Source organism: Tachysurus fulvidraco, chromosome 14 (genome assembly GCF_022655615.1).
Source record: "Tachysurus fulvidraco isolate hzauxx_2018 chromosome 14, HZAU_PFXX_2.0, whole genome shotgun sequence".
Taxonomy (NCBI): domain Eukaryota; kingdom Metazoa; phylum Chordata; class Actinopteri; order Siluriformes; family Bagridae; genus Tachysurus; species Tachysurus fulvidraco.
In genome coordinates, this window is record NC_062531.1 from 12,366,400 (window position 1) to 12,383,158 (window position 16,759).

Genomic DNA, 16,759 nt, shown 5'->3' on the forward strand with positions numbered 1-16,759 from the left:
TTCAGTAAGTAAAAAGGTAAGCAAAGGAAAATTGATTGTTTTAAAGTCGCATCTTGTTTGTAAACATATATACTTTAGCACAATATAAAGGTAGACATTGGTAGGCAAAGTTTGAAGGAGGACCATTTGTCGTGCATGTCTCGCTGGTGTATCTGTGACCAGGACAGCAAGTCTTTTGTGATGTATCGAGAGCCACAGTATCCAGGGAAATGTCAGCATATCACCACAAAGGACTGAGCACATCCAGCAGGAGTAACTGTCGACACAAGAAGAAGGTGTCTGAAAGGGGTGTCTGTGTACTAATCCGAATTCTGTCCAAAAAACATAAAACCACAGCTGTGCAACTCACTGGAGAATTAAATGTGTACCTTGACTATACTGTTTACACCCTAACTGTTCATTGGGAGCTCCACAGGATCAAAATTCATAGTCTAGCTGCTTTAGCCAAGCCTTGGGTCACTTGGTGCCACTGCCAAATGTCAGGTTAAATGGTGTCATTGGCAGTGATGCCAGTGAGTCAGTACCCATGACAGCTATAGATTCCTGTTCTTGGCTGATAGGAGCGAAACCTAATGTGGTCTTCTGGACATGTAGCTCATCCATCACAAGGCTTGGTGTGTGTTCTGAGTTGCTTTTCTGCTTACCACAGTTGTAAAGAGTGATTATATGAGTTACTATAACATTTTTGGCAGCTTAAGCCTATCTAGCAATTTACCTTAGACATCTCAGTTCAACGAGGCTTTTTCACCCACTGAACCTTTTGTTCACTTAATGATTTGTGTTATTCGTACCATACTGTGTAAATTTTACAGACTGTGTGTGAAATTCCCAGGAGATTCCCAAGCAGTTTCTGAAATACTTAGACAAGCCCTACTGGCACCAACAACCATGCCAAGGTTAAAGTCACAGAGATCTAAATCTTTGCCCATTCTGATGTTTGTTGTGATCATTAATTGAAGTCCTTGAATCTGTACCAATACTCAATTGTCAGATTTTATGAGGATAGATATATTCATAATAACACTTCCCTGTGTTTAACAGTTTATAATCACACTCTCCACTGTCACCCAAATGAGGATGAGGTTACCTTTTGAGTCTGGTTCCTCTCAAGGTTTCCTCCTCTTCCATGTCAAGGAGTTTTTCGTCACCACCGTCGCCTCAGTCACCTCAGGCTTTGTTCATTGGGGACAAATACAAACACATTTAAATATAAGTCTAATAGAAATCTTGATTTTTTTTGTACTTTATTTCTTATGTTCTGTAAAGTAGCTTTGAGACATTTTTGAAAAAATTGAATTAAAGTGAACTGTATGAGCTGTCTTTTGTACTGAGAGGAGCATCATTGTAGAGGAACAGACCTAAGACGTGCTACTTAAGGATTTAAAACAAAATGAAACTCTACAGTAGTTTTTTTTCCCAGACATTTTGTTAATAGTTCAGACTTGCTTAAGTGTTTCTTCCTTGTCCCTGGTGATACACTTGACTGTTTGCTGTTAAGTAGATGTGATAAGCACAGTCCATTACTTAACCTTTCCTGTGCTCACCGCTCACCCTGGCAGGACTGATCACCGTCAGTGGACAAGAGCAGTCAGATAGCAGTCAGGTGCACATACGGCTCGTACCGGATAGTTTATATCCCTTTGCTCATTATATAGAAGGAGCTGTTGTTTAAGGTCACCAAGCACTTTAAAAAATGAACAGATAGAAGGTCAAAACTGCTTCTCCCAACAATTCACACTAATCCTTGAGGCTTTTTCTGGCTTCTTGATTCATTTTTATTGTGAATAAGGAGTGGTATTGTGTGAATTAGCACAGTTTGAGAGAGGAGGGAATCGATGAAGGGAGATACTAGGAAGCAGCTGAATGTTGAGTTCTTAACCACTGAAGTGTAGATTCAGACAACACTGTTAGTTTGCTCATTGTCTTATGTCTTTAAGTGGTTCACTGTAGCTTTCACTTGCTTTTGCCGATTTTGTGAGTTTGTGTACAGTGTTATTTTATGTGTATAGATGTTAATGTGTTGTTGTGTATATATATACAGGCTCTGTGAATGAGACTTTCTATTGATGATCGGTGGTCTACTGAATGGAAAATAATCTAAAATATATATATTACATTCAGTTGTAAGCCTAATTATTAATAAAAGTTTTTTATTATAAATTCAAATTATACTGTTTCCTGTATTTAAGATAAAATACAGTATACTTAACATACAGGTAACATTTTGCAAATAATTTCAATAATAGTAATTTTTTTTGTTCTTTTCAAACCGCTTTTGAGGATCGCCACAGCGGATCGCATAGTCCGCATATTAGATTTGGCACCTTTTATGCCTGAAGCCCTTCCTGACACAACCCTTTAATTTTTATCTGGGCTCGGGTACCGGCACTGAGAATTAACTCTTCAGTGACTGGGATTTGAACCCAGGCCGTGGCAATGAGAGCATGGGATTCTGTCTCTGGACCACCTAGGGGATTATTTCATAATAGTAATAATAATTTAAAATACTGGATGAAATGGTTGCTTATTTGCTCTCCTGTACCAGACATTCTACAAGTGCAGGTGGGAGCCAATTCCTGGTGGTTTGTTACATTTCAGATGAAGGTTTGCAGGAAACTAATAAGAGCTATAAACCACTCCATGCACTAAAAAGACACAGATTTAGTCTAGCAGCTCTGATTATACTGTATACGTAATACGCCATTTTAACTTCTGCATACTCATCACAATGTTTTAACATTATCTGAACTGTCAATGATAAAATGCTTAATCTCATGTTGGCTGTACCTTTGCAATGCTACTTGATATACAAATGTATATATTTTTTTATTTCTTTCCAGAAGCAAAGTAAATTAATAGAATGTGTGCATGCTAATTAAAAATGGGGGTTTTAGTTATTGTTTTATAAGTCGGTAGGACGTTTTATTGTGGTGCATTTCTACTCTGAATAAGTATTAGGTGAGCTATTGAATTTGAATTGAGTTTCAGCTGTCATTTTTTTCCCCAGGCTCAACACTGTGTAAAGACCTGAGATTATATTTAAGCAAGTGCTTCACACCCGGTTCCATGGACAGCCAACTGCAGCAGGTCATACGGGAGAACCTGTACCTGCGCGCTGTGCCCTGTGAGTAAGGCTCACGCATTCATACACATTTATTTTAAAGCTGACATGTACACAAATATGTATGTATTCTAGCAGTGTTTGGAAACATTTGGTGTATGGCAGAGTGTAAAATAAGCCTCCATACTATAATACGTATGGATACATGTCCTAGCAAATGGAAATAAATAAATAAATACACATTAAATTCAGATCTTTTTTCTTTTCAAATATATGTTTAGATCCATTAAAACATTTTCTTAATTGCCTTGACAATAAAAGCTTCTTGACTTAATTTGACTTGACTAGAACATTTGACACAGCTATGTCTTATTGTCAGGAGTAGGTGTCTCTGTGGAAACCAAATCCAGATCCAAATGCAGGGATAGAAGGAAGACAGGGATTTTATTAATAAATTTGTAAAGGCAACAGACACAGAGAAACACTAAGGGGAAAACCTGAGCAACTAAAATACAAAACAAGATACAAGAAAACATAAAATGGAGAACACCAAGTAACAAACGATGCTTAACAACAAGAACTCGGTGAAAAACAGGCAGGACATCAGGTATAAATAGTGGAGGTAATTATTGAAACATGAGGATCAGGTGTGCAAATGCAGGAACATAAACAAAGCACATGGCACAAGACATAAACAAACCCCTGCTGGAACACCAGTCGGAATTGTCCAAGTATTCATCACAGCTGTTGGGACAGCAGGGAGATTTACCGAAAGCGTTTTGTATTGAAACAGCATGACACATTAAGCCCTTATCCATTTTGCTAGATAATATGATAATGTAGCCCAGTTAGGGTTCTATTGGGTATAATTTCTTTGTACTGCAAGTACAAGGTTGTTTGTAATGCACTGGCTCACAACGTGTCTTTATCTAGCAAGTTTTTTTATTTATTTGTGATTGGTCATTTTCCACTTATTCCCGCCTCCGCGGGTAGAGGGTGAATTCGGGTTGGACAGAAAAGGAGTGGAGAACTGCCGATGGAGTGAGAGTTTTGTTTGTTTTGCTCCAGCGAGTTAAGTAGGATATAGACAAAATACCCACTAGCAAAGTGCGTTAAACTGTCTGTATTTCGCTAAAGAAGTGTTAATGCGTGTATTAAGTGGATTAGTGTTTATACTTGGTATGAGAGTAAACGGGTATGTTTGTTTTCGGAGTCTGTTGTAGTGCGTAGCCTGTCGCTAAGCTAACTATCAGGACTAAGCTAAAAAAGGATTCTATCTGACGGTTTTTCCAACCGTCTAACAGTGTTTGGTTATTTAATTTTCGTGACGGAGACAAGTTCATGGAGCAGTTATGACTCTATATCGGACGTGGATTGGATGTTGCTATGCTATGGTGACACAGTATCGCGCGGCTGCTGCTCGGGAGAGGAGGCCATGAGACTACTGGAATATCTACCGCTGTATCTGAGGGAAGTTCGCGTTTTAACCACCTGGGAAGGCATTCAGGTGTTCTATTTATTTTCTTTTAGCTTGTCAGAGCGAAGAGGCCATTTGTAGTTTTAAAGGCCACCACGCTCCCCAGCAACGTTACAGGCCTGCAACAAGTTAGGTTGGTGACTGGCGTGTGTGTGTGGGCCCATGCATGTGTTTGCCTGAGAACTATATTATTGTGTGTTTTGTTTCCCGGAGTTTGGGATTATTGATATTTTTGTTGATGTTCTAGAAATTGATCTGACATATATGTGACACACTGAATCTCTGCACAGTGTTTATTCGGGGTTTGATACTACTTATGTTTGAGTTAATTTAGTGATATGGTCACACATCTGAAAACTACCCTGAGAAGTTCTGAGAATGTAGTTTAACGAGGCACCTTTAACTTTATCTTTATTTATTTTGTTGTTATATATATTTAAAACAATTACTTACTATTTCCATGTGTACATAAATAAATGCCATTAAGTTTACTTATCTTGTGAATTGATTTAATCTTTGATAACTTGCTGCAGTTAGTATGCACACCGTCTAGCTAAGCTCATAAGTCAATAAAAGTGCAGAGGAAGGAAAGTGATATCCCATCGAGAGACAAAGTGAGAACCCGGTCCTCCATCCAATTAAAGTTTAAGGGTAGAGGGTGCTACATAAAATGGTGGCCCGTACAGGGATTTTCCTTCTTTAATCCTGTAAAACAGTGTTTCTCAAACTTTTTCATCCCAAGGACCACTTTATCTTCCAATTTTTTTCTGAGGAACACCTACAGATTCCCACTCTAACACGCCCCCAAAAAACAAAAAAATTGGAAGGATAAGCTAAATTTAAACAGCAAAACTTTACAAAATTTACAGCCTAGGTCCCACTTAATGCCATTCCAAAGAGCCATTAGTTTAAAACTGAGGTGGTGGGTATAGGAAGTCTATGGTTGTAACTATGGTAACAATAAAATGCAGAAAAGAATGTTCCCCTTAATGTCCAATATCACTGAAATTACTGGGATTTTACACATGAAACAAAAACTAGTACATTACAAAACTAATAGATCTGTGGATTTTAGATTTTTAGATTTCCATCTAAAACTTAACGTGAATATCAATGAGATGGGTGGTGCTGCTTATCACACATCAGTTTCTGAATGTCTGGCTCCAAAGAGGAGAGTTTCAGTCTCATATTAGGCTCCACGTTTAGTCTGTTGCGCTGTTTTGTTTTCAAACCAACCAGTGTAGAAAACCCAACTTCACAGTTGTATGTAGTTGGGAAGGGCATGAGCACTTTAAGAGCAGATTCTGCAAGCTTTGGATGTTCAGGAAGGAGCTGAGCCCAGAAGTCTGTTAAGGGCTGTTGTTTGAATGACATTTTGAGACCTCCATCTGATGCAGTGTCCACAAGACTATTGCCTTCCTGTATTGAGAGCTTGGTACATTGCTCAATGATGTTGCCAAACGGATTTCTGATCCACTCAAAGTCCACATCTAGCTCTGGAAAGTATTTCCCCAGCTGCATTTGAAGGCCTTGTAGATGTTCCTTTATGGCTGTGACGGTGTCGTCACCCAGGGTCTCTTCAGTTTCGAGAAGAAAGTCCGCTAGAGTGGGGAAACAGTCAAATTCACGGCGTTTTCTCTCAAAAAATGACACTGGTTTATCTGTACAATCTTTGTGCTTAGACTCAAAGTGACGCTTGAGTTTCGATCGTTTCATTGCTTCATTAGCCAATATTTCATAACACAGAACACAGTGAGGTCTAGGATCCTCAAGATCCCCAGTCCAGAAAAATCTAAACTTCATGTACTCATTGTGATATTTTCGCTTAACTTTCTCACATGGTTTTCCACGATGCGCTAGCTCCGTGGTATGCGGGAGTGTTGTGGCCAGTGGCCGTGACTCGGTATCTTCGGTTCCGGCTTCAGTGGGCCTTTGTGGTGCTGTAGTTTTGCTGCATTCAGTGGACGCTTGATCTTTTCTTTTGACTCCTCTTTGGTTTAGCCACCGATCCATTTTTACGTTATTAAAACAGAATGGCAAGAACTGTTTCGCAAGTACATTAAAAATGTACTTAAATAAGTGACGGATTTTATAAACACTTGACTAGTTTAGGTCATCTTTTCGCGGACCACTAGGGGTCGATGGCGGTTGGCACTTTAAGAATTACTGCTGTAAAAGGACTAATTACACAGTAAGAGTAAGAGCTAATTTATCCTTTGAGCTTATACAAGTTGATTGATAAACATTTGCCTCAGGTTCAAGCATGGCCTTTGAAAGTAACCCTCTTTTACTTGCTGAGCTTTCCAACCACTCAAGTGTCATATATCGAAGATACGGTGCAAACTGTAAAAGCTCTGGGAAGAGTACGAGTTAGAGACACTAAATTGGGTCGAGTCCTGGTACCCTTTTGATTTCATGTGAGTGTAAGGAGGTCATTGACCCCACCCGTGTTCCACCTGAACTGTTGCTACCTGATGGAGAAGAGTCATGGAAGGTGATAGTGGCACCTGTTGAATTTCCACTTTTGAGTTTTCCAAAAAATTTTAAATGTTCCTAACTGTTGAAGGAAAGACTATGACTAATATACAGGCATTATTTGCTCCACCCCATGCTAATGCTGCTGCTGGTCGGTCGGCGCTGTTTCTGTTACTGTGTATTGTCTTTTGTGTATTGCATTTTTTGTACTTTTTGTATTGTCTTGTAACTTAATGTCTGCACTGTTTTTTGTCCTGCACTGTCTTTTGTCCTGCACTGTCTTGCTTGTCTTGTCCTGCACTGTTTGCACCAGGTTGCACAGTTGCACTTTATGTGGCTAAGACTACTTATATGTCCTTAGCCCTGTCTTTGTTTTATGTAGCACCTTGATCCTGGAGAAACGTTGTCTCATTTCACTGTGTACTGCAACAGCTATATATGGTTGAAATGACAATAAAAAGCTTCTTGACTCTTGACTCTTGACTTGCCCCTTAGTCAATTATACGTGCGGTGGGTGAGCTTCTGGAGAAGACCTCAAAACCTCCAGGTGAAACCAATGCTTACAGACGATTGCGAACCTTTTCAGGCACTACTCCGATCCCAACTGGAGAAGAAAGCCTAGAAAATTGGATAGAACAAGCAAGGATAATGCCTGATGAGTGTGAGTGTTAAGAAAAAGAGAAACGTAGAAGGATTATGGAGAGTTTGAAAGGACCAGCCCTTGACATCATCAAAGCTGTTCGATTTTCAACTCCTGCAGCAAGTGCTTCTCAATACTTGGAGACATTAGAAAACACATTTGGAACTTCTGAGTCAGGGGAAGACCTCTACTTTGCCTTTCGTCTCTTACGCCAGTTCCCTGCAGAAGCTGTATCTGATTTTCTGTGTCGGATATAAAAATCCTTATCTAAAGTTGTAAGAAAAGGAGGATTGACTCCAAAGATGATGGACAAGACAAGACTTGAGCAGCTGATCCGAGGTGCAGTTGAGGCCGATCTGATGCTTGTGCAGTTAAGACTTAGGGAGAGGAGAGAACAGCCACCCACTTTCTTAGCACTGCTAAATGAAATCAAAGAAGCGGAGGAGAATGAGGCTGCCCGCCATAAAATCAAGGCATCTGTGAACCATATACAACTAAAGAGTGAAACTACACTTGACTCAGCTGTGGTCAGACAACTCCGAGCAGAGATTCAAGAGCTAAGATCAAGATTTGTGGACGATCCTGAATCAGTTTCTGTTTCTTCTATGAGAGTTAATCAAAAAGACAAGCAGGATAAGAAAAAACCTGAAACACAAGAAGAATCAGAGGTACAAGTGTTAAAGAAGCAAGTTCAGCAACTGCAACAACAGTTAACAGTTATGAGCATCAGCTCCTCTAATCAGTCTCAACAAGCTCTGACAAATCCAAGGTCAGTTCTGAAGTTCAACAGAGAGACGCCTGTTAAGCACAAAGCTGATTTCTTCTGTTATCGATGTAGTGAGGATGGACACATCGCCACTAAGTGTCAAGCACCAGAGAACACATCCCAAGTAATACAAAAGTTGGTTCGGGCTCTTCGGAAAGCTAAGAATGAAAAGAACTGGATGACTGAAGCCAGTACTACTCCCAACAGTTCAGACTGTTTCTCTAAAAGAAGTCAAATTGAGGTATGTGAGATAAGTCAATTTCCCAGAGGTTTAGTGGGCCCTGCCTCAACCATTTTCGTGGAGTTGAATGGATGTCCTTGTCAAGCTTTATTAGATAGTGGGTCCCAAGTAACCATCGTGTTTGACCAATGGTACTCTAAACATTTGTCACAGCTACCACTTCACTCACTCACTGGATTGTCCATCTGGGGACTGAGTTCTTAGAGTTATTCATACAAGGGGTACATCATAGTTGATGTTTTGCTTCCTGCTTCAATCACAGGAGTAAAAAAGAAGGTTTCCATTCTCGCTTTGGTCTGCCCAAAACCACAAGGCCCTCAGCAATGTCCCATAATAATTGGAACAAATGCAAGCCTCTTTAAACGTTTGACCTGGCTCAACCAGGATGCTAATGCAGTCAAGCAAGTAAAGTCAATGAGAATTCAGCCATCCACTCTCCAGCCCGGCTTAAAAGAGGAAGTTCTTGAGACAGCTGAGGGACAAGTCAAGTGGAGAGGACCAGGAGTCCTAACTATCCCTTCAAGAAGTGAAATGTATGCAGTGTGTAAAGTGGAGAGTGAGAAGCCACTGAGAAAAGAAATTTTTCTTGTGGAAACTCCTGTAGAGAGTCCGCTTCCAGCTGGACTGTTTATTCCTTTTGTCATCTTCTGCCATGAATGTGAACAGCTTCCGAGTGCTGATCTGCAATGAGACCTCCAAAGACATTAGTATTCCCCCAGACACCATTATTGCAAAAGTCTATCCCACTGACACTGTTACAGTTAAACCAGATGCTCCAGCTGTCAAAAAGGGTTACATCCTAAAGTATTCAACTTTGGAGATTCGCCTATTCCTGATGATTGGGAAAAAAGACTTGGAGCGAAACTAGCAGAACGAGAAACGTGTTTTCCATTGAGGAGTGGTATGTTGGACGTGCCAAAGGTGTGAAGCATAATATCAGACTAAGTGATTGCCGTCCATTTAGGGAGCGATCTAGACGGATTGCCCCGCAGATATTGATGACGTCAGGCGTCACATAAAGGAACTGTTGGCTGCAGGCATCATAACAGAATCCAGGAGTCCATATGCCTCCCCGATAGTTATTGCACGGAAGAAGAACGGGGCCATTCGTATGTGCATAGATTATCGGACATTGAATGCTAGAACAATCCCTGATCAATACACCACTCCTAGAATGGATGATGCGTTGGACTCTCTCTCTGGAAGCAGATGGTTCTCTGTATTGGATTTGCGTAGCGGCTATTATCAAATTGAGATGGCCGATGAGGACAAAGAAAAAACAGCGTTCATCTGTCCTTTAGGTTTTTATCAGTTTGAGCGCATGCCACAGGGGATCACTGGGGCCCCAGCTACATTTCAGCGGCTGATGGAGAGAGTTGTTGGAGATATGCATCTTCTTCAGGTCATTGTTTATCTTGACGATCTCATTGTCTTTGGGTGTACTTAGGAGAGCATGAGGAGAGACTGCTGAAAGTGTTGGATCGGCTCGAAGAATACGGGCTCAAGGTGTCTATAGATAAGTGCCAGTTTTGTCAGCCGCAAGTTAAATATGTGGGACACATTGTATCTGCTGCAGGGATAGCTCCTGATCCAGAGAAAGTGAACGCCGTTTCAGATTGGAAGGTACCACATGATTTGAAGTTGTTAAGATCCTTCCTAGGATTTTGTGGGTTCTATAGACGCTTTGTTAAGAACTACTCCGCCATAGTGAGACCTCTCACAGATTTGACCAAAGACTATTCCCCGGCCAAGAGTGCAAATAAAGCCGTACCGAAAGGCAAGTACTACAGTGAGTCAGAGCCATTTGGTGAACGTTGGGACCAACGGTGCACAGAGGCCTTTCATAATATCATATATTGCCTTACACATGCCCCTGTACTGGCATATGCAGATCCAGCTAAACCTTATGTTTTACATGTTGACACGAGCCTGAGTGGATTTGGGGCAGTGTTGAATCAGGAACACCCAGAAGGACTGAGGCCTGTCGCATATGCCAGCCGAAAATTGAGTGTGGCCGAAAGTCACTATCCAATACATCAGTTGGAATTTCTAGCTCTCAAGTGGGCCATTGTGGATAAGTTCCATGATTACTTGTATGGAGCCAAGTTCACTGTTCGGACCGATAACAACCCTCTCACATATGTTTTGACCAGCGCTAAGCTTAGTGCTACAGGACATCGGTGGTTGGCTGCCTTAGCCACTTATAATTTTAGCCTTCAGTACAAGCCCGGGCGTCTCAACATTGATGCGGATGCCTTGTGTCGCTATCCAATTGAAACATCTCAAGAATGGGTAGACCTACCACGATCCAGGGTGAGGGCCATCTGTCAGCTTAGTGATACTTACCACTCAGAGTCTGGTGGCAGGCTGGTGGATCAGTTGGGGGTTACTCCAAATGTCATTCCTCCCGTATACGCTTGTCCTGTGCAGTTGGAAATCGGATGCAAGAAGCAGTTGACAAACTCTGAACTGAGGCTAGCACAAGAGAAAGACTCCATCATTGGACCTGTCAAACAGGAAGTGGTAAAAGGAAATACACTTACTGCAACAAAGAGTTCTAATCATCTGGAGACTCTTTTACGCCAACAAGGTGCAAAGTTAGTTATTCGACACAATCTCTTGTTCAGAATTACCAAAATTTCCAACAGAAAGGAGAGACAGCAACTAGTTCTACCAGAAATATATCGGATACAGGTGTTACATTCTCTTCATGACGAGTCAGGTCACCTGGGAATAGAAAAGACAACAGAGCTTTGTAAAGATCGCTTTTACTGGCGACACATGAACAAAGATGTGGAACAGTATGTGAAGGAATGTGGACGATGCATTGCTAGGAAGAGTTTACCACAACGTTCAGCTTACTTGAATCATATAACCAGCAGTGGCCCATTGGATCTGATTTGTATTGATTTCCTGTCTATTGAGCCTGACTCTAAAGGAATTGCCAACATACTGGTCGTAACTGATCACTTTACCTGCTACGCTCAGGCTTTTACTGCAAAAGATCAGCGAGCAGTAACAGTAGCCAAGATTCTTGTGGAAAAGTTTTTTGTACACTATGGCTTGCCAGCCCGCATCCATTCAGACCAGGGGCTGGCAAGGGGCTTTTGAAAGTAGGCTTATCAAAGAACTTCTTGGAATCCTGGGAATTCGTAAGTCTAGAACAGTGTTTCTCAAACTTTTTCATCCCAAGGACCACTTTATCTTCCAATTTTTTTCTGAGGACCACCTACAGAATCCCACTCTAACACGCCCCCAAAAACCAACAAAATAGGAAGGATAAGCTAAATTTAAGTTTAATATGCAACTGTTTCAAGTCAAAAACTAATTATTCAAACACAAATGCAATGATATGATCAGAAATTATTATATACATTTTTATTTAATTTGAAAAAGTAAATGTGAAATGAGTTGCAGCTTAATATGAACAACAAACTGCACATGTGGGAAAAAAAATGCATTTAAACATACTGTAACAGCCTAGGTCCCACTTAATGCCATTCCAAAGAGCCATTAGTTTAAAACTGAGGTGGTGGGTATAGGAAGTCTATGGTTGTAACTATGGTAACAATAAAATGCTGAAAAGAATGTTCCCCTTAATGTCCAATATCACTGAAATTACTGGGATTTTACACATGAAACAAAAACTAGTACATTACAAAACTAATAGATCTGTGGATTTTAGATTTTTAGATTTCCATCTAAAACTTAACGTGAATATCAATGAGACGGGTGGTGCTGCTTATCACACATCAGTTTCTGAATGTCTGGCTCCAAAGAGGAGAGTTTCAGTCTCATACTAGGCTCCACGTTTAGTCTGTTGCGCTGTTTTGTTTTCAAACCAACCAGTGTGGAAAACCCAACTTCACAGTTGTATGTAGTTGGGAAGGGCATGAGCACTTTAAGAGCAGATTCTGCAAGCTTTGGATGTTCAGGAAGGAGCTGAGCCCAGAAGTCTGTTAAGGGCTGTTGTTTGAATGACATTTTGAGACCTCCATCTGATGCAGTGTCCACAAGACTATTGCCTTCCTGTATTGAGAGCTTGGTACATTGCTCAATGATGTTGCCAAACGGATTTCTGATCCACTCAAAGTCCGCATCTAGCTCTGGAAAGTATTTCCCCAGCTGCATTTGAAGGCCTTGTAGATGTTCCTTTATGGCTGTGACGGTGTCGTCACCCAGGGTCTCTTCAGTTTTGAGAAGAAAGTCCGCTAGAGTGGGGAAACAGTCAAATTCACGGCGTTTTCTCTCAAAAAATGACACTGGTTTATCTGTACAATCTTTGTGCTTAGACTCAAAGTGACGCTTGAGTTTCGATCGTTTCATTGCTTCATTAGCCAATATTTCATAACACAGAACACAGTGAGGTCTAGGATCCTCAAGATCCCCAGTCCAGAAAAATCTAAACTTCATGTACTCATTGTGATATTTTCGCTTAACTTTCTCACATGGTTTTCCACGATGCGCTAGCTCCGTGGTATGCGGGAGTGTTGTGGCCAGTGGCCGTGACTCGGTATCTTCGGTTCCGGCTTCAGTGGGCCTTTGTGGTGCTGTAGTTTTGCTGCATTCAGTGGACGCTTGATCTTTTCTTTTGACTCCTCTTTGGTTTAGCCATTTTTACGTTATTAAAACAGAATGGCAAGAACTGTTTTGCAAGTACATTAAAAATGTACTTAAATAAGTGACGGATTTTATAAACACTTGACTAGTTTAGGTCATCTTTTCGCGGACCACTAGGGGTCGATGGCAGACCACTAGTGGTCCGCAGACCACACTTTAAGAATTACTGGTCTAGAACATCGCCTTACCACCCTCAAGGAGACTCCCAGCCAGAGCGTTTTAACCGGACCCTTCTGTCCATGCTAGGTACGTTAGATCCTGCCCGGAAGAGCCAGTAGAGCCAAAGCATCAGTCAGTTGGTACATGCCTACAACTGTACTAAGAATGAAGCTACGGGTTATTCGCCATATCACCTATTGTTTGGCAGAGAAGCTCGTCTTCCAGTGGACATATGTTTTGGATCTTCAGTAAATGGTGAGGGTGAAATAAAACATCACCAGTATGTGGAAAGGTTGAAAAGAGAGCTTCAGCATGCCTACCAGCTTGCATCCGAGAGTTCTTCAAGGTTACAACAAAAGAACAAGAGACTTTATGACTGCAAAGTGAAACAACAAACTCTCCAGAAAGGAGATCGTGTACTTATTAGAAACCTGGCATTACAGGAAAGCAGAAGTTACTGGATCGTTGGAATTCCTTCCTTCCTTCCTGGTACAGGAAGCGTCAGGACATTGCATCGAGACCATTTGTTACCTATTGGAGATGGAGTGAGGATAAACTTACCTGATGAAAGGAAAGATGTGCCACTTCCAGTGAGAACCAGGGCACGAGTTGTGGAGAGAGCACAAAGAGAACAATCTGCACTAGATCAGTGTCAGTCTGTAGAGCAGGTCTCTGATAGTGATGAAAGTAGCCTGAGTGATTATTTCATAGTGGAACCAAGGAGACCACTAAAGCCAGTGTTTACCACAGAACTGACTAAAGAGAATGTAAGAGTCAGTAACAGCCCTGCGTTTGTGAAGTGATGAGAGAAACCCCTGAATGTGAGGCTGAAAACTGCTATCCTCCAACACCTGAGCGAACAGAGGATCAGGAATTAGAAGGGGGAGAGGGTCAATGCATAAATGTCCCACTAGAAGCAGAGGCTGATAGAGTTGAACTTCGTCCTAAAAGAGAAGTGAGACCAGTGGAAAAAAACAGTGAGTTATGATGAACTGGGTAAATCCTCAGACAGGCCCTTAACTCTTGTATATAGGGGTATGATAGTACACGTTGAAAATTCCCAAAAAGTGAAACAAATTTGCAAAACATGGTGGTGCCACCCAATGGCCCAGTGTTCTCCATGTTCCAGTTTAATTGCAAAACCAAAGTCACGAGCCAAGATAGAATAGTAACGAGTTAGTCTCATGGGGACATGAGTCATTTAGAAGGGGGAGAGTGTAGCCCAGTTAGGGTTCCATTAGGTATAATTTCTTTGTACTGCAAGTACAAGGTTGTTTGTAATGCACTGGCTCACAACGTGTCTTTATCTAGCAAGTTTTTTATTTATTTGTGATTGGTCATTTTCCACTTATTCCCGCCTCCGCGGGTAGAGGGTGAATTCGGGTTGGACAAAAAGGGAGTGGAGAACTGCCGATGGAGTTTTGTTTGTTTTGCTCCAGTGAGTTAAGTCGGATATAGACAAAATACCCACTAGCAAAGTGCGTTAAACTGTCTGTATTTCGCTAAAGAAGTGTTAATGCTTGTATTAAGTGGATTAGTGTTTATACTCGGTATGAGAGTAAACGGGTATGTTTGTTTTCGGAGTCTGTTGTAGAGCGCAGCCTGTCGCTAAGCTAACTATCAGGACTAAGCTAAAAGAGGATTCTATCTGACGGTTTTTCCAACCGTCTAACAGTGTTTGGTTATTTAATTTTCGTGACGGAGACAAGTTCATGGAGCAGTTGTGACTCTATATCGGACGCGGATTGGATGTTGCTATGTTATGGAGACACAGTATCGCGCGGCTGCTGCTCGGGAGAGGAGGCCATGAGACTACTGGAATATCTACCGCTGTATCTGAGGGAAGTTCGCGATTTAACCACCTTGGAAGGCATTCAGGTGATCTATTTATTATTTTCTTTTAGCTTGTCAGAGCGAAGAGGCCATTTGCAGTTTTAAAGGCCACCACGCTCCCCAGCAACGTTACAGGCCTGCAACAAGTTAGGTTGGTGACTGGCGTGTGTGTGTGGGCCCATGCATGTGTTTGCCTGAGAACTATATTATTGTGTGTTTTGTTTCCTGGAGTTTGGGATTATTGATATTTTTGTTGATGTTCTAGAAATTGATCTGACACATATGTGACACACTGAATCTCTGCACAGTGTTTATTTGGGGTTTGATACTATTTATATTTGAGTTAATTTAGTGATATGGTCACACATCTTTTGTGAGTTGTCCTGAAAACTACCCTGTGAAGTTCTAAGAATGTAGTTTAACGAGGCACCTTTAACTTTATCTTTATTTATTTTGTTGTTATATATATTTAAAACAATTACTTACTATTTCCATGTGTACATAAATAAATGCCATTAAGTTTACTTATCTTGTGAATTGATTTAATCTTTGATAACTTGGTGCAGTTAGTATGCACACCGTCTAGCTAAGCTCATAAGTCAATAAAAGTGCAGAGGAAGGAAAGTGATATCCCATCGAGAGACAAAGTGAGAACCCGGTCCTCCATCCAATTAAAGTTTAAGGGTAGAGGGTGCTACAATAATATAATATAAAAGTTGAGATAAATAATGTCATGCATCCTTTATTCTCACACCAATTACCTTCATGTCCTCATCCATACTGTATATCTCCTTTTTGGCCGCCTTCTTGACCTCTTACCTGGCAGCTCTATCTCCAACATCCTTCACCCAATATAACCATCTCCCTCCTCTGTACATGTCCAAACCTTCTCAATCTTGCCTCTCTGACCTTGTCCCCAAAACAGCCAACCAGATCTGTCCCTTTAATGTGCTCGTTCCTAATCCTGGCTATCCTTGTTACTCCTAAAGAGAACCTCAACATCCTCATCTCTGCTACCTCCATCTCTGCCTCATGTCTTTTCCTCACTGCTACAGTCTCTAACCCATACAGCAGAGCTGCTCTCACTACTATCTTGTACACCTTTCCTTTGATTCTTGCTGACACTCTTCTGACACACAACACTCCTGACACTTTTCTCCACCCACTCCACCCCACCTGCACTCGCCTCTTCACCTCTTTCCCACACTCCACGTCATGCTGGATGGTTGACCCCAAAAACATAAACTATGTGTACTTGTACTTGTGTAACAGTTAGAACTTCAAATTAGATGCAGCTGCATTGTAAATGTAAAATGTCCAAATGTTATTGTTCTAGTAGGACATTACATTAAAGTATTAGGAAGAATATCAAGTTTTTAAAATGCATTATCACTGTTTTTCTATAGAGTATATAATGATACATGTCATGTATCAATGTCTTCAAGTATTGTAATTACAATTATTTTTCATAGTGCCCTCCCATACTA

At 41.1% G+C, this 16,759-nt stretch overlaps 1 protein-coding gene across 5 annotated transcripts in view; it reads left to right on the plus strand.

Annotated features, from left to right (window-relative positions):
* The window catches only part of magixa (MAGI family member, X-linked a), a 69,135-nt gene that overhangs the window by 10,314 nt on the left and 42,062 nt on the right, over positions 1 to 16,759 (plus strand). For all 5 annotated transcript variants that reach the window (XM_027166894.2, XM_027166895.2, XM_027166893.2 and 2 more), the window contains exon 3: positions 3,008 to 3,124. In XM_027166894.2, coding sequence (XP_027022695.2) covers positions 3,008 to 3,124 — 117 coding nt within the window. The remainder of the gene's footprint in view (positions 1 to 3,007; positions 3,125 to 16,759) is intronic.